Here is a 19637-nt window from a genome sequence, read left to right as displayed (position 1 = left end):
ACGAAACGCCCGTTTACACGCTTACGATACAAAATTATTTGAAAACGACGATCTAAAATTATTTTAAAACACTAGACGAACGCGACGCTGATACTTCAAGTACAATATAAATCGTAAGTCGGAATTTTAATTTGACACTTTGAATTCTTTCGGAGTGTCGTCAAGCGTCAAAGATCGGGTGAAATTTCGTGCGTTGCAGCGTTATCACTTTTTTTTCTGAAACGTTGCAAAGGCCTTGCCAATTCACGCATTTGTCACGCGTATCACGAGGCGTAAATATCTACGCTGCTGATAACGAATCTGACCGTATTTCGTTTCACGACGATGTTTGAACAGTTTGTTAGCAGCGAGTGTAATACGCCATAAATACGCGCTACAATCTTTGGGATCTTTGGAATTAACTATGGAGCCTCGGAGAAACACGTATAATCGTCATCTAATGGCTTAATTGCGATATAAACGCGAGTAAATATTCATAAAAGCTATGTAGCGTTTAATTTTCGTCATCGCGAATCATTATTAATGCTAATTATAATCAATATTTCTGAATAAAAATTTTCGCTGTTTTTTTATCAACGGAAGTCGAGATGTCAAAGTGTCGTCACGTTACATAATCCCATTGATGTGAAAAGAATTTGATATATTTTTAAATATCGTCGTTTATTAAGATATTGTATAATAATTATATTTCTCTTTTTTTTATTTTCTCTTTTCCTCCCCTCTCTCTTTCTCTTCCTTTCTCTCGTGATCGATATCGTTGCTAAAGGCTCGAGGGTATATTGCTATCGCGTTTCAGTTGAAATCGCGCGCAATAAAAAAATGGTAATGACGCAGCTTTGTTCGAATTGCGGCTATTCCGTACACTCGAATTATTCAAATAGCAATTATGCGGGCAATGGCCTCCGTAATCGATGCATCAGCTAAAAAGGGAACCTTGCCGAATACGCACATGTTTACGCCTAGAACCGTATAGGTTCATTAATGATGTGCTCATATCGCGGATATTTGAAGAACATATTTGTATAATTTTATGAAACGATAAAAAGATGGGAGGCGATTGGAAAAATTGGCAGCGTACAAGTTAAAGTGTAACGCGAAATATTTTTCTAAAGGTATTTTATTATTTCGTTTTCTTGTTCTTACGTTACTTTTCACGTATCTACTTGCAACTTAAAAAAAAAAGAAAGAGAGAAACACAAGAGATACTTACGCGCGTGGCCACACATTCTCTCGAACTTAGACGGAAGTCATTAGCAGCAGCAGCGGCAGCAGCACTTGAAAAGAGCTACTTATAAAAGCTGCTACGTAATCACTTTCAGTGAGGAAAGCGTCTCTCGCGGAGATGAAACGGCTAATTTGAAAATTGAAGTCTGTGCCGTCGACTTTTGTTTTCTTTTAAACGTTTGACAGCGTTTTGTAATCTCGGGATAATCGTCTGTAATTTTTAAGACGCTCACGTGTCGCACAGAGCGATCGATGATATCGGGAAATTGGGATCGCGCGTGATGCGTTGGTCCTGCACATCCTCCTCTAGGATGTCTATAGCTCCTGGCTCTATCGGTAGTCTATTCAGCCCCGATTCGAAGCCGCGACTGCGTAATATCGGACGTCGCCGGGTGGGCGACGTTGATCGTGATAAAGTCATTATCGCGATGACCGTCGTGCGTGCACGCGCATAAAGCGTCGCGATAAAAACTTTCCGCTCGAAGGAGAATAATTTTCACCTTGTACGTGCGATTTCGAAATTTGCGAAGACAAAGGCTCGACGCGAAATTCCCACTCGTTTGACAAATGTGGAAATTTCGAATGCATGGAAGAGAAATTAAAAGATTAAAATTAGAAACAAATGTGTATATTTTTGAAAGTGATACTTTTACAATATAAATTGCATTAAAAATAAATCGCGTTCTTTCCCTATATCAATTATTTTATTTCGAAAATAAACGAGGTAAAATAATACGTGGATATTTGACGCTTGTTCTGTAAATCAAATATGAATAAATAAATGTATATTGGAAGTGGAATTTTAATAAAAGTCAAATTTAATGGTCTAATCTTGCAGATCATAAATGTATCAATCATCTTAATCAAAATTTGTTCTTTTCTTAATATACATAATTTTAAATTATATATTCATTTTCTATTATATATTAATATATATTATATTAATATTATAATATTATAATATATATTATATTAATATTATAATAGATATATTAATTAATATTAATTAATATTATAATAGATATATTATATATTAATTTTCTATTTTTATTTACATATAAATTTTTTCTTTGTTTGCTATCGTTATTTTATCATTGAACGCGCCCGAAATTTCGTATCTGTAAACCAGAAAACTATAACAGGGATGTGTAATGATGCGTATCCACTTGCAGCATCCAGCTGCAAGGTGACGCGGCTCTCGCTCGGCGCACACGTAACAATCTTAATTACATAACGAGCGCGTAATCGAGCACTTTCATTGTTGCCAACCCGCGGCAGGAAGCGCCGGAGGCACGATTCTCGACCGATGAACGACCGTTGAACCGGCCTTTATCGACTCGCCGATAACTTCCGCGACGAGCGCCGATCGTGATTCTCCATCGCCGAGCCGGAACCATCTCCGCCGGGATTTTTTCCCCGTCGACTTCTCTCTCGCGCGTTGTATAACGAAGATAAACGGTGCCGAATCCCCGCTATTAGATCCTCGAGTCACGTAATTATTCGCCGACGGTGGAATCGATTTATGAGAGATCCGGGGTTGATCGCTCTCGCTATTTTTCCTCGACGACGATCGATCCTGCCCGGTTAACGTTCGGCTCGCGTGTACGCGGTGTGATGGATCGACAACGAGTAAGCAGGGTCAATGCCGATGGAAATCAAAAAAGATTAATCTCTCGAACGCGCGTGAACCTTTCACTGACCTCGCTCATTAATCGGCGAGTGTCGTAGGAGTTGTCATCGCGAGACAGGGATGGTGATGGGAAAAGGTCACGTAGCAGAAATGAAACGAAAGCGAGAGATTTTGAAAATCTGTGCTCTCGAGTCGATAATTTTGACTATTTGAAATTCTTTCTCGCGCGACAATCGAGCTCTCATTATCATCTCTTGTCGAGAAGATAAGTTCGTGACTTGCTTTTCGTCATTTTGGACATTCACGTCATATATATTTTTAATCCAACAACGATGCGTATCACGGGCCAAGAGAAAGAAGAGATTTAAACGCGCGTAGGACGATGTGGAAAAAAATGTATGCATTCTTAACGGGAACATCTTCCAATTTGACGCGAGGCATTTCATAACGGTGCCAGGAATTCTCTATTTTCCGCTCGAGAGATAACCTTTCTCTCATGGTTTTATCCAGGATAGCATCTTTCGAAACGGTAACATTTTCCCTACGTGTATATATCGATCGTCTCGAGTTTTACGCCTCGACGTACCGTGTATTATCCGAGTATCGGAATATCGAGCGGAAAAAGAATAGTCCCCGCTCGCAAACGTACGATAATTACAGTCTCTAGATCGGGGAAACGGTTAATTAAAATTACATCCACGAGGCAATAACGCGATACATCTTTCTGGAATTACCGAAACTAGCGGATCCCAAATACCTGCTGCGAAATATCGTTAAACGTGACTGCGGTTGAAAAATCGTGGCGATATCTTTTTACGGATCTAACGCGCGTACTTGGAGAGCAAACTGCGCGCAATAGTTGGACGATAACCGAAAGATATAGCAGATATATAGAGGATATATCTGCATAGCGCACGTTCGGCAATCGGTGGTCGATAAACCCGGCCATTTTAATTATATCCGATGCGTATTTTCAGAGTATTACTCATTCGTCGGCGATTAATGTCCGTTCTAAATCCGTTCTTACTCGGGAAAAACACGTTCGTGTCATGCGCGCGCGGTAACCAAAGACAACGAGGATAGTATATACCTTACTCCAGTTTTATAGGACCCGTAAATCCTATCTCGCGCAATAATTCCAGCGTCGCGTCTTATGAGAAGGAGCGGGAGAGGAGGGAGACTGCACGTTCGTCGTATAAATCTAAAATGTGGACCCGAGAGCGCGATTATGTCTGGCAGGGGGAATTTTTTTCGAACGACCCGGTCCATCCTGAAGCTTTTTACCCCGGCGAAGGCTGTCCTTGGAAACGCGAGGGTACTTTCCACGTGGTCAGCGGAATTTATTCGCGACCTCGCTCCCTCCCTCGTTGTGATCCTATTACGGCGGAAAAGAGGATTAGGTCGAAACAACGCGTAGAATCGTGTTTTCTCCTTCAGTCTTCCCCCGATTAATCCGTCGATTATTTCCCTGAGCTCTCACTTTACGAGGCACCTTATTTCAGGTTTCTCGTGTATCGTTATATGAGACACCATTCCTGGAGTGCGCTCGGGATTTTTATCAAACCGCAAATATTTTTTTCATATTTTCCTCCTCTCGAGGAAAGACGAAAGGTCACGGGGTGAGGGATCGATTGTGTCGAAGCTCCACTTGGCAATGGTGGCCGAGTTTTTGCTCCGAATATAAAATTAGGCGCGTACGGGCCGCGGGCCGGGATCTCGAGGAGCAGTGGACGTAAATAGATCATCGTTAGAATGCGGCGTGTCTTATTCACACTTACGTAAACAGGTCTTGAGGACGCGAAATACACTGCAGCTGGACGAATAAGGAAGTGATGCCCGAACGAGAATATCCCTCTATTTTTATCTCGTAAATATGTTATTTAACAAGATATTTAAAAATACAAAAGACAGTGTCAGTGTCAGGAGCTTATATAATTTACTGTTTTATAGTTATTGATTAGCTACAAATATACTTTTCAGTGGCGTTATTTCAGCGATAAAGCTCAAGGAGATGCTTTAAACAATCAATTTTTTTGCTTTAAATAATCAATTTTAATTCACGAAGGACAAAAGAAGATAGAAATTTCCTAGAAAGATTTTTACCTCGCGTTGCGAAATTTTCATTCGCGGGAGAAAAAAGTGTCGGTCGCGAGAAAATGAAAGAGCGCACTTTTCGAGGACGAGGTAGTCGGGTCACGTTCTTGTCGCGCGCCGTCATTATTACCGTTGTTTACCAACACTTTTCCGCGTTTTAGCGCTCCCCATGCGCGCGCCTTTACCTTTTCTCGTACGGTAAAATTCTCTCGAATAAAGTTACGCTGCGCGGAACGAGCGAAGTTGTAGTTTCCACGGCTGCGGGATTACGGTCTCGCTCTATCGAGCGTCTCGAAAGGACCGACTCTCCTCCGAATCGATGCCCTTCCGGGTTATACACGCTCGTTATATATCGCTATAGGAAATAACAGAAATTCTTCAGACTAAGTGCCAGGCGAAACCGACTTTAACCTTGGCTTGGAAATACGCTGCGCGCCGGTTATAACTTATAAAGATTTCGCCGCGAGACGAGAAACCGCAGATTTCCCTCGAATAGAGCGTTTCGCAATCGAGTATTAATAATCCGTTCGAATTAAAATCAGTCGGCGACACCGAGATACACTTGATACACTGTCTGATTGCGAGCACGAAAACAGAGGAGCATTTAAATCGCGTGTGCTGGAGAAAAACGCTCGAATCAGAACGCTAAAAAAAGAAGGAGAGGAAACTAGATTACTTATGCGCGAGATATTTTGAAAAAAAAGAAAGAAGATAAGCTCCTCGCGTAATCGCGAATATTTTATGCAACTCGCGGACGCGCGAATGAGCGACGAGCTTTTTATTACGTAATGCGCAGCGCCGATCCAGCCACGCGGAATTTCAACGCGATGTTCTCTTACACGAAGGCATCCGAATCGCGATGCCTCTCGGCGCGCGTTCGCGTTACACGGGAAGAAGTATCGATCGGTCTATGTCTTGAAGGTATTTTTTTTTCCTGTTTTTCCTTCCCCGCTTATATCGCCTCTTCTCGCGCGATTAGAGACAGACGGAACGAGATATTCAGTCCATGAATCTCGAGGATGGATATCTTGCGTTAATTTTACATAGGTAATTTCCGGATAGGAACCAGTTCGCAGATATCTTTCGAGATGATTGAGAATATAAGAGCTGTTATGATTTTTAAGTAATTTACGAGATTATTCCACGATGTTTCTACGGAAGCAATTTGAGTTAGTGCAACCTACCCCCGAGGTAGTTGGCTCGCGTCCATCGCAAATCTCGATCCGGCGCTATCGGTTGAAATATCGGCGATTTCGAGATCCGCTTCCTCGTAGTTCCTCGTTTGCGCTTCTTCCATATTTCTTCATAGGATTGAGAGAATCCTGCATTCTCTCTTGAAGAATATTCCCACGGAGGAATCAGTCTTACGGCACACTGATTCTTCCAAACGTCAATATCATGTAAATGTTAGATATTCGGTTCTTCTATTCAAATTTCTTTAAAGTTAAAATTCTTTAAACTTCAAAATCTAGGATTTTCTTTGAGAAGAGAATTGGAAAGTTCCTTTTCACATGATGGAAAAATGTTTTCGAAACCATCAACAGTTTTGCTTTTGACTTTATCTAACAAATACGAATCTTTTATGTTTAATTTTATACGAAAATTAATTAATCGTATATTTGCTTTTATATGTATTGCGCTAGAAGTAAATCGAGGAGACTCTTGAGGAGTTTTACGTTTATATTGACTGCAAAGTATTTTAATTAATCAAAATTATATCCTCTGCTCTCTCAACAACTTATCGACTTTAAACATTCTCTATTTATTCTCCAATTTGGATCCTTCTCAAAGGTAGTAGTCCATGACACTCGGTGACCCTCGCGTAGCAAATCCATATCGTGAAACGCGATCGGATATCAGTGAGATATCGTTGAATCTTTTCCCTTTCCCGTGTCGCTATTTTCTCTCTTTCTGTAGGTAACACCTCTCTCTCCCATCTCCACTCCTTTCCAACGGGGGTGGCCACCGACGATCGATCACTACTTCGCTCTCTCGCATTTCTTCCTTCCGCTTTTCACGATGAAACTGAACTGCACCAACATTCACGGTTTCACGAAAACGGCGTTGCTTTTCGTTGAACAGCTACACAAAGGATTTTTTTTTATCAAATAATCCAGCGCTTACGAATCTCTCGAGAAAAACACGCGATTCTCTCAAAAGTGAGATACAAAATACCAAATATGTGTGGGCGTGTGTGTGTAATATCAATCTAATATACTATAATGATATATTTAATATATTTCTAATTGTATATATGTTAAATTATCTTTTTTATTAAGTTTAATGCTATTTATATATAAAAATCTTGAGATGACTTGACTATAACTTTCATATTTCATTTAAAGAATCTTATTTTAATCACATATATTATGATTAAAATAAGATTTCAAATATACAATTGAGCAATATTCTTATTTTTTACTCTTTCTATATTTATTCATAAATTGTATGTGTCATAATAAGACTCATATTTCATAAATAATTGTTAAATTAAAACGATATCGATTTTATATATCTAATCTGCAGTTAGATCTTAGATATGAATCATTATTTGTAATTTTGTTATTTACGTTGCAATAGCACAAGCGCAAATTGTTTCTACTTATTTCCTTATTTAATAATGGTTTTCCAAGACGCGATAAAACATTTTGAGAATTATCCAATTGTGAATTATTTAGATTATTTTATTTATTAAAAATTAACTAAAAATCGTAATTGTAACCATAAATTATAATATTTACAACGAACAGACCGGATGGTTAATCTCGAGACTGATGCTATTCTCATTGAGGAATTCTCGTTTTCCATGTCTGCCTGTTAAAGTAAATTAGTCGATAATGAAAATATCTATATACATTAATTATGCATTCGACAATGAAGGCAGCCAAGTGAGCCGGCTATAACATCGCGATTACATTCTTTTCAATGGGCACTGCGAACGGATATAATTTCCATATGCGAGAAGAGAGGTGGCCCCCTTTTGTGTACCTTTGATATTTAAAAAATACATTCTATTCATCTGCAATAACAAACATAATATTTCATCTCAGTGATTGAAATTTATATTGAATTTTGTGTGCGGAATTATGATTATTTTCGTTAATTGGAAAACAACCCTCTTATTCCAATCGCATATATAAATATGACAGAGGAAAAAATGGAAGAAAAAAAGGTATAATATAAAAATTAGAGAGAGGAAGAGATTTACGTAAAATAAAAATATTTGAAAAGATAAAAAAATAATTATTGAAGATAACAAATTGATAAACAATGTGCTCGATATATTATATGAAAAAAATCGATTTAATTTATTAATGCATTTGAAATGGCATATATTTCACTGTGGCTCTATGAAATTAGATATTTATCAATTAGATATTTATCATAAAACAATTATTGTGTCCGCGCGATTAATTTCTAAATCGTTGTTATATTTGGTTCTCTATCGCAGCGCGCATTGCTAATTAATAATTATAATAATTTTGAAGCATAATACACTTTAGCCGCAGTTTTCAGCAGCCATATCAATTATTAATTTTATATCGATTTCGTATATATTGTCGATTCCTGATCACAACAGCGATTAATGATCGGTGAAAGTGTAAAAACACTTGGGAAATATGAAAAAAGACCAATTTGCGTAAAAAATCGGAGGAAAAGGTAATCGGTGTAAACGATAGTCAGCGAGAGAAACTCTTTATTCATCCGTGTCGAACCTGTTGGTGGAAATCCTATCGATGTTTATTGTAGCGCATCGAGATAGAAAGAATAGTCGGACGAGAGAGAAAGAGAGAGAGAGAGAGAGAGATACATGTTTTCGCGCTTTTAATGTCCTGTGAACAATTGCGTGTATCTGTGTACAAACGATAATCGCGGGATTCTCCCCTTTGTTTTCCATCCATGAGGAAAAGCAGCGACTCTCCATTAACATTCAGATCTCGCGAGAAATATCTGAGAAATATCTGTGTTGCAATGATCTTCGAGACATTTCTCATCTTTGACAACTTATTTTTGTTGTAAACGTGTGTCCTTATACAATGGAAACTAAACATCATCTCGGAGATGGAGTCTTAAAATAAATATCCTGGATAAAAAATATTAAATTCTTGACGTACTTAGATGGAAGTTTAAATTTCCCAGGAACAAGATACTTGAATATCTCTCTCGGATTTGAAAATATATTGATAATTAATTCTCTAAACATTTTCAGAATTCCAATGATTCATTCTATGTACGTGTACGTCTAGATCCGCTTCTCTAATCATATAGATAAAAAAACATGCTTTTATTAAATAGCCATTTATAATTATGAAAAAACTTGAAAGAGATACTCGTTCTTGGAACAGTATCTTGTACATTATTGACCTGTGTGTATTACATTATGAGGGATTTACCTACTGTTTTATATACCGATAGGATTATGCGGTTGATGGATATCATTTAAGCGATGAAGTAATTATCTCCTTGAGAGAAACGGGAATTCCAGGATAAGCTGTTGTGAAAAAAGAGGAGGATAATTGATGCTTTATATATTCAAGTCTCTAATGCTTTGATTTTTCCTATGCAATAACGAGACGATCATTTCTTTTTTTTTCGCGTAATTAAAACATAATATATTTATAATACGTACTTATCAGCGTTAATCAATATATATAATCGTGTAAATCTTTATAAAAGACTTTTCTTGTTAAACAACATGATTCGCGTGTGTTAATTATAGTACTTTTTTTTATCCAATGCGTTCTGTGATGTTTTTTATCTCGCGTTAAATAACGATCGATTATACATTTAATGTTACTCGCGAGGGAAAATCTTTTTGCAGCTCTTGAAGTATTTCACTGGTATTTCCCAAGTTCTATTCTTCAGGCACGTACGATAAACCCTCTCCCCTCTACCCCTCCTTCCTCGAGTGTCTATCTAACGGCGCTAGAAAAATGACGATACGATCAGCGATACGTAATCTTGCGCGGATACAAAAAAGACGGAAAGAAAAATCAGCAAAAACGTATTACGTGTTGCAACCTCATTGATCGATAATCGTGATATTTCATTTCGAGATTCGATTTATCGCGGAATAAGCGGCAGACCGTACACGTGGATTATCTACGGGACGTACGTAAGAGAGAAGATAGTCGGGATTACTCGTTGTATAACGCGAGATAACAAATACGCGAACTTTAGCGGGGAGTTTAGGACCGCGGTCGTTGAACAAATTGGTCATAAAATCCTTAAACGGGCGATGCAGTTTCTCTCCGAGAGGCGCCACGACGGAGGAGAGGAAATAACGCGACGAAAATCCGTTCGTCCGAGAGCGAGCTCTGAGGATGACAATCGGCCGTATTTTCGCGGATAATGGCTTTCTTAGCTCTCTCTCCTCCTCTCTCTTCCTCCTCTCTCTTCCTCCTCGTCTCTTCCGACTTCTTATTCTTCCTCGACCATTAAAAGCTCCCGTCCGTTTCTCCGCAGACGACGAAATTATCGAGTGCGCGCTCGCTTCCGCATGCGTCGCATCCTTTGCCGTAAATTTTCATTGTACAAGCGCCGCTCTCGAACGCACTCTCGCTCGCTAAAATTAATTCCCTTCGCAATCGAACGGCGGAAAATCTGTAGAGATCGCCGTTTCATTCTCTCCGGCGGAGATGAAAAAGCGAGCGTCTTCGCAATCCTTTCACATCCGTCTTACGACATCATCGCAGGTATCTTCGTTTCTTCTATTATCATCGATCCCGAGTCATCGATTGCAAATTCATTGATTCTCTTGCAGTTTATTTCATTGTTTGTAGGATAAAAAATATTTCGAATAATCACGTGGCGATGTTTTATCACAAACTTTTCAATGTTAGATGTCTCGAGAATTTCCCCTCGTATCTTATCGATAACTTGTGATCGGAATAGTAAAGCAAATATCATGAAACATTGAGGCTAGTTACAGTAAGTTACAGTAAGTTACAGTAAGTTATCTCGAGTATAAAAGCGTTTGAAAATATGTCGCGCGATAAACTTTTGTGTTTTCTCGATGGAATTTTTAATTTTAATTCCCTCTCTCGCAAGATAAACGATAAATCGATACGGTTGTGTCGCGAGCATCAGTTTCTGCATAATTAGGTCAATCAGCGATACGATGACACGTCGCCATTTCGATTTCATGTAATATCGGACGGGATAAATTTGTAGGAAAAAGAGAAAGATAGCAATAGGAGCATAATAAAATCTATTCCCGTTCGGAACGATTTATAAAGTTCACGCCCACGTACACAATTAAAGTGCATTTTATTTTTAAATTGCTTCACGATGATATAGCACGGCGTTTAATTGAATCTGTACCTTGTAAAAGTGGACGATTGTGAACGAATCGTTCAGAAAACAATGTCGTTATATTTTTTCAAATCTTGCTGAAATTCTCCCGGTATTCCCGGCGTTAGGATAGAAATAACTTTGTTCAGATTTAGTGACATTTATTTTATTTAAAAAAAAAATATTTTTTTTATTTTAAAAAGAAGCTATATTCATTTTAATCTTGTAACATGATGTGAGCCTTATGATTTACTGTTAAAAATATAAACATTTCTCCAGTGCCTTCCGTGAAATAAACTTGACCATAAATTTGAAATATACGCGAATAAAAATTAATGTGTCGCGTTTTATTTATTGTTAAACAAAAAAAGAGAATAAAGTCTCTCGAGTGATTAATTTTCCGAAAGGTAGAATCGCAATGGCGGCGAGCCAAAAAATGTGTGACGTAACGCCACTTTGGCCCAGGTCCGGGTGCTCGATGGGGATGACCCTTCGGAGAGGGCTCGGCATCTTTTCCGTAGGAGGAGTCCCCTTACGTGCCTACCTACCTACCTACCTACCTACCTACCTACCGACCTACGTATTTGGGGCGCTATTTAAATGGAGGCTTATAGGGCAGGTCCGCGTTCTCGCCTTGTTATCTGGAGCAGCAGCGCCCGTGTCCGCAGAGACTGTGTCGTATTGATCTGTCGGTCCGCCTGGCACCGCGCTCGAGAAAGAGCGACGAGCGAGAAGATAGGGAAGGAGAGAGAAGCGATAGGAGAGGGCGATGGGGAGTAGCCGAGAGATGGGGGGTGGGAGCGGGGGAGAGGGAGGATTTATTATAACCTGCACAATAAAGTTCAATAAGAATCGCCTCCAGTGGAGTAGGTCGATCCATAATAGATGCGAGTGCGTTCCTCCCGATAAAGATATCCACGATAAGCGTTAAACGTGGAAGATGCTCCGCAAACGTTCTTCGTGAAATATTTTATTTGTAATTCGACGTGGCAATTTGAGAAACGGGGATCTCGACCGATCGTTCGTTCGTATCGCTTTCAATTTTTAAATATGCCATTGGGAATTTATCATGATCGTTGGTCAATGCGAAATATATCGCGATCATCCACTTACGTCGAGAACGAGATTAGGTGGAGTGTCACGCGAGCGGCCGGTCACGTGCCCGAGAATGATCGGGATTTGAACACACGTAAGGATTTCCATCCTCAAGGTTTCCCGCGCGATCGAAATCTTTTTTATCGTATGTGAAAATCGTTTAATCGATGAAGACCCAAAGTAACGACCGTCTTGACGTTTCACGAGTAGGAAACATCTCGGGGCAGAATGGAACCCTTTATTATTTCGTCTATGAACTGGAGTACGCTTTACTTTTTAAAGTGGAATCAGTGTATTAGCTTAATTATGTGATAACAGTAGTTTTATTTAATGAAATCTCACTGGGAAAAATCAGCTGTCAATCAGTGGTGTTTAAAAGAATGCGTCTTATGTAAGACAAATTCATATATATTTTATTAAAGAAATATCAAGAGAATTTATTTTATTTTGTGGATTTATCATATCTTAAGAAGTATAATATGCAAATAATTCTGAATCGGAACATTAATTATAATATAATATTACTGTCATATTCAAATCATATCGAAATATAAGACGGAGAAGCAATGTGTAAGTATTTTCACTCAAGATCAGTGAAATGCTCGCCGATTATTCGGTGAATTTCTTGTTACTGCTTTAATCAGATATTTTTTATTCACTTTAGGAGATTATATATATGTATGTTTTGAAATTTTCAATTAAGAGCATCGATGACATCTGTCAAATAATTATGAAAGTCCGTCGTCAGGATTCTATGGATTATACAGGATTATTGCGGCATCGATACGATGCATTTCTTCGCGTTTGGCTTAAAAGACCGGCTTTGAGAGATAGATGGACGCACGCACATGACTCAATCGAGGACTCGTATAACCGACCGACGTTGTGATTAGGCAACGTGATTCCTCCCGCGTCGGAGGAAAGTATAATCGCCGCGAAACGATCAGGTAATCCTCAAACAGGTTTAAAACTATAATCGATTACTCGGCAGCACTTTCCGGAACGCCTCTTGAGTGATTTTAGGTTTAGAATCTTCGTCAACGACGCCTTTATCCGATACGAGGTACATCGGGGTGCGCCGTCTTGACCCAATTTGCACGACCGGCTTAATTAAATCAGTCCTCCGCTGTTTCTTCGGGGATCGATTAAGCGGGTGTATACGCTGGAGCTGAGAGTGCGCGCGCGCTCTGACAGATTTAATGCGCTTCGCCGAATCCCGAGAATCAAGAGAATTGTTCGAAATTAGTTGCGATAATTAATGTTTGAAATCACGGCAACTTGGAAAATTATTACGACTGTCGTAAGTAGTTCCCCCCAATTCGCGTCCAAAATAATCCATGATATATAAGGTCGAGATATTGAAAAGAATTAGCGGGCATTATTTAATATTGCTCATAGTTATTATTCAATCATCTTTTAGATCGTTAATCATTTAATGAGAGAAAATAATTTGGAAAAGTGTACGATTCTCGATTTAAAAAAAATTCCATATCTTGAAATATTATCCCTCGTATGATTTCAAATTTTTCTCCACTTTTAATCTCACTCTTCAATTTAACATTTATTTTGATATTTTAAACACAGTTAAATTACTCCGTTTTGAAGTTATCTATAGTTTTGCCAAAAATTTCTCTAAATATTTAAATGGCAAATTGTTTGAGATACAAAATATAAGTTTAATTTTTCTGTATAAATTGAAAGATATAAAAAAAATTATAAATTTTTATGTATGAAAAAATATAGTAAATTATAATTTCATTTAAATAAATATATAGAAAATTCATACATGTAAAATTTATAATAATAGACTATTATTATAATTTATTATAAATTAAAACTGAGGAAATCATAGAAGCTATAAGTGTTGAAAATTGGAGCAAAATTTCGGCTCTGGAGTTTCGATCGAATCTCTTTATTCTCTTTTCAATAATTTCAATTACATGTATTTATAAATATTTTATAAATACTTAATATTCTCAGCAATAATTTAGAAAGGAGAGCATTTTTGAACGCATGTACATATGTTTGTGTGTTTTTATCGAGAATTAAATTTCTTTAATGATTCCGCGTTTCTTCATTCGATCGCACTCTCTTACTCAATCTGCCACTAGCCACTACTCTCCCGTCCGCGTCTTGAGAGACGACTAACAGCGGCGTCGGGAATCACCTTGTTCGCGTTAGCTGCGTGACCACGATACGTCACGTCGTAGGTACTCTCGTCGAGTGCATTGATCTAGCGCGATCAAGCGATCGAGGCATCTAGTGCGCGCACGATGACTCGACGAAGCGAGTAACGCGAACGAGTGGCTCGGGGATGAGGCGGGAGAGGGAAGGAGCGAGGGGGGTGGGTGGGGAGGGGGTTAATTAGCCGTACACGCCACTTCTCTCTCTTTCCCCCGCGCCGATCGCCACGACGTCGCGTCGCGTCGCGACAAGGACGCGCCGCGCCGTCGCTCCTCGCGCACAATTCCTCTCCACGTGGAGCATATCAGCCCCGCGCGCGGGAGGGGGGAAAGCCCCCGCGCTCCATTGACTTGATTCGCCAAAGGACGCTTTATATCTCCGGCCCACATACTAGCGCACCTCTTCTGTCGCGCGACCTCCATTCAGTCCAGTGTAAATATAAAGCGCGCCGGGCAGCTCAAGCTCGATCGCATCTCTACGAGAGGAGGAGAGGTCGAGAAAAAATCTCTTTGACACTTTGACACCTGCCGCCATGTGAATCGATCTCTCCGTTTCGTGGATAATTAGCGGACGGATAACAAACGTTAGCGTGACTTTTCAGCGATCGACGGCAAAAACTTAGCAAGGACCTGTAAATTTGCATTTCTATTTCAGAGAGCTATTTTTTATTTGTTTCATTTAAAATGTACTTTACCCGAGGTACCCCTGGTAGAGAAAGGGAAAGAGAAAGCATTATTTTATCGAGCGTTCCGGGATGAATTCCCTCGAGTGTTTGAATCACAAATACACGGTACTTGTTAAATAATGATCGCTCGCAGATGCGTGATTAGTTGAATTGATGCTCGAGAAACTTGCAAGTTCATAAATTTTACGTCTTTGCGTCTCATGCCTCAGAGTCCTGGACAGACGGTCGAGAGGGTAGCCGAGAGGAAGTGGAGTGACGCAGTGATTTTTCTGTCAAATCCGACCGGCAAGCCCGGATAGACCGAGTCTCGTGGGTCGAGGAATATCGCAGGGAAATCAAGGTGGCGGAAATTACGGCACTTGGCGAGCACTCGGAGCCGCAAGGCCGTGTATTTTTAACTCGAGAACCTTCCGGCAGCCCCGTGTTGCCGCGGGATCAATACCTACACCTACACACAAGCAACCCCGTCTCGTTGCAAGTGGAGAGAGACCGCCGCTAGCTTTAACCTACATATCCTCGCGAGCCCGTAAAGTCGAGTAGCGGCCGGAAAAAAGCGGATGCGCAGATGCGAGGAGCGCGAGAGATGCTCTCCTCGATAGGAGAGTCGGAGAAAATCTCGTTTCCGTCTCCATGGAAATATATTTCTTCGCGATATATTTGATTCGTTGAACGCGCGACGAGAGAGCGAGTCGCTTCTCAATTCTCTATAGACGTGCGATATTTTTTTCCGTTAAATAATTGCGTTACCTTTGGACGTCTTGAAATATTTTTTATACACGCGCACAATAGCCCGCAACTTTTTTCAGCGAGGAAACAAAGATCGCCCGGAAAATTGTAAATTATTTTTTTCCCAAGCAAACAATAATTACTAGATACGCTGTGTTAGATGACAAGGCGTAAGGGATCCTTGTTGAAGTATCCCAGACGCAATAACGCAATCGTGTGTAGCATGTGCGTACATCCCTCTTTTTACAGAGAGAGGATACTCTGTGCCAGCTTTGCGAAATAAAATCCGCGTAAGAGAGAAACGGAAGAGCCCGGGAAAAAGCAAAGTCGCCTCGCGTCTTCGAGAGGGTCACCGGCCCGAAAGTCGTAGAAACTCTTTTGCGGTTCTCGTCTTTCTCCGATTGCCCTCTCCTCTCTCTCTCTTCTCGGATCGAGCGACATTGCGGGGTCGAAGAAGAGAAGCCAGAAAAGGCGGAATCGAGTTCCGAGACTCGGCTCGGGTCGCGCCGGATATACCCCGACAGTCGCGGAGAAGAAGCCCTTGGTAGACGCCCAAGAATCTCTATTGCGAGAAAAGAGAAAAGAAGGAGGAGGAGGGACGAGAGAGGGAGAGCAGAAGCACCTTTCGCTCTCGGTGCTGTTTGAAGAGAAAAGCGACTTTCGCGATTGCGATGGCGCTCGCGAATAAACGTTCGCTCCTCTCACGATGTATCTAAAAGCGGGCACGGTCTCCCTTTTATTATCTCTCGACTCGTTCGCGTTAGAGAATCTGCATCTACGGAGACGTAAGCACTTTTACACGGCACGTGTGTTACGCGTTGCATAATTTACGCGACGCGCGTAAACAGTTGTATAAAGAAGGTGGAATGTAAGAACTCGCGCCTGGGATTTTATTTCTTGGCGAAGAGGAGAAAATAATATGAATACGATTTATTTCGCAAATAATAATTTAGTGTCGTTAATTAGTATAATTAATCAAATTTACACATTCACGTTTTACTATTTATTATTTAAACAAACACTCGATCGTAAAAATTGTAGTGAAATTTTCGAAAATTTTCTATTATTTATTTAACGTCGTTTAATAATATCTTTAATCGCGCGGATTCTAAATTACCGTTAAATACACATTTTACGCGGGAATAATTCTCTTTCGCGGATTCTCTCATCTTTCGTCGAGTCCTCGAGGTAGCATTATCTCAGATGCGTCTCGAGGGGCAACGACGAGGAACGACGATCGGCTTGGCTCTCTGTTTCGGTTCCTTGAGCGCACGAGGCCGAGAAACGGCGCGAGGTAAGGTAACCGGAAGCCGCGTTCCGTTTCAATGCGCGCGAACCTCGCTCGTGAAAGGAACCGATAAACGCCGTCGAATCCTTCTCCAAGCGGACGAGCTCCTTTGACGAGATCTCTTCCCACGCGGAATCCCCACCACGACGACGAACATCTCGATCTTTGCATACAACTTGGCAAAAGGGGATGAGAGGAGGGAGAGAGCGCACTCGACGATCTATTGTCGGTCCTTAATAATGCGTACGGGAGAACGGGCGCCGCCTTGCGCGATAATGTTCCCATTCGACGATCGGCAAACTTGGCGCCACTCATTTGTGAATCGTAATTAAGATTTGCCGAGAGGAGAGTAGAATAGATGCCACGAAAGCGCGTTTAACCCTGTAATGTACGAATTGAATCGGAAATTGAAAGGAGGAATTTGTCAGCTAGCTGCATCGGGTGACTGGAGAAGAATGTACAAATCCATTCAATCACTTTAAATAATTTAATATCTCGTATTTTATGTAAATAAATAAAAACCCGTTGTATTCTTTGTCAAAAGATAAACATTCTTTTCCTTTGACAAAATTTTCAAAATGCATCGAGATCTCGTTTTTCATACAATATGCCAATACAATTATTTCGTTAATAATGAAACATTTAAAGAAATTTGATTAAAGTTGATAAAGTACATATTAAAATTCATCGTGTAATAAAAATATTAATGTTATATGGAATGCTCTGTATATATATTTTTTCAAGGTATCGCGCATACAATACCAGCAATTATTATTGCATCATTTGATTACGGTAGATTTTTCATAATGTTTCTTTCTACATGTGATTACAGATCCTCAGATATTCGCGACTATCGTGACTCGCATGACGACAGTTCGCGCGCGGTGAAGAATCGACGGTCACCACATCCGGCAGCTCCGTTAGTCGAGCGCACGTGTATATAACACACTACCATCTCCGGAACAATTCCCCGCCGGTGGCAAAACGGCCGATCGTGCAGACGTCCTCGGTGCTATCCCGGTGCGAGCGACGACAACAGCCCAAAGATTCTCCCACCAAAGGCCAAGATGCATATCGAGGTGCAGGTGGCGCTTAACTTCGTGATATCGTATCTCTACAACAAACTGCCGCGCAGACGGGTGAACATTTTCGGCGAGGAGCTCGAGAAGGCGCTCAAGGACAAGTTCAAGGGCCACTGGTATCCGGAGAAGCCGTTCAAGGGCTCGGCGTTCAGATGCCTCAAGACCGGCGACCCGGTCGACCCGGTGCTGGAGCGCGCCGCGAAGGAGAGCGGGGTGCCGATCCAGGACATCTTGGAGAACCTGCCGGCCGAACTCGCCGTCTGGGTGGATCCCGGCGAGGTGAGCTACCGGATCGGCGAGCTGAACGCCGTGAAGATCCTGTACTCGGAGACCGGCGACCCGCACGACGAGACCTCGGCCGATCGCGAGGTCACCAAGACCTTCAATCCGGAGGCGCAGTGCTTCAGGCCGATCGAGGCCGTCAGCACGTCCCTGAGCGGTCTCAGCCTCAGCCCCAAGTCCACGTCGCCGTTCTCGAGTTCGCTCGGCAGCAACGCCAGCAACGGCTCGTCCAACAATCAGCAGAACGGCCACGGGTCCGGCTCCTCGTCGGCACCCTCGCCCACGCCCATCACCAGCTCCTTTAAGGGCTCGCCCAGCCCCGTGCCGGCCTTCATCCCGCGTACCACCGCTCCGCTTACCTTCACCACCGCCACCTTTGCCCAGACCAAGTTTGGCAGCACCAAGCTTAAGACTAGCAGCAAACGCGCCAACAGGTTAGTATATGAGGCAATATTCTCCCCACTCTCTCAATTAATTCACTAATTCAGGTTTAATCGTCGAAGCTTAGGAATATTTAGAGAGATAATTAATCATGGTTTATCATTGTAGAAATAAAATTTATTTATTTTTTTCTAAACATTGTTCATCATTTTCTAAACGTTAATAAAAACGTTTCGTATGATTAATCAGCGTTAGTCATGAATACAGATTAATTTTCTAAATTACATAACGATTACGAGTTTTGCAAGAAAAGAACAGTATAATAGATATTTTTCTCGCATAATGATGTATGAAAGTAGTTATCGTGGGGAAGATTTATCATGATGCAATTGAAGCTTATTGCTATTCGAGAAGTATTAACCACAATATATAAAAAATATCAAGTAAATTATAATTTGAAGAAATTATTATTTGTATTTGTTCTCATTATTCTTGGCAAATCTTTTATATAATCTAATCTACATGTATTCATAGAATGCTGCTTGAAATTGTCTCAGGTATTCTCACATTTACCGCCGGTAAAAATTAGCTTTATTCATCTCCCGCGGTACAAAGAAGACAAATTGCACGGTGGGACCGCCTTTAGATGAACAATTAACCAATATCACGCTA

At 40.7% G+C, this 19637-nt stretch overlaps 1 protein-coding gene across 2 annotated transcripts in view; it reads left to right on the top strand.

Annotated features, from left to right (window-relative positions):
- Positions 1–19637, top strand: part of LOC105255948 (protein Tob1) — a 70747-nt gene that overhangs the window by 44025 nt on the left and 7085 nt on the right. For both annotated transcript variants that reach the window (XM_011265519.3, XM_011265520.3), the window contains one exon: positions 18053–19018. In XM_011265519.3, the coding sequence (XP_011263821.1) occupies positions 18288–19018 (731 nt within the window). In that variant the 5' untranslated portion in view covers positions 18053–18287. The remainder of the gene's footprint in view (positions 1–18052; positions 19019–19637) is intronic.

Source organism: Camponotus floridanus, unplaced genomic scaffold (genome assembly GCF_003227725.1).
Source record: "Camponotus floridanus strain SB8 unplaced genomic scaffold, Cflo_v7.5 scaffold16, whole genome shotgun sequence".
Lineage (NCBI taxonomy): Eukaryota > Metazoa > Arthropoda > Insecta > Hymenoptera > Formicidae > Camponotus > Camponotus floridanus.
Note: the sequence above shows the minus strand (reverse complement) of the source record. Positions and strands in the feature narration are given on the sequence as shown.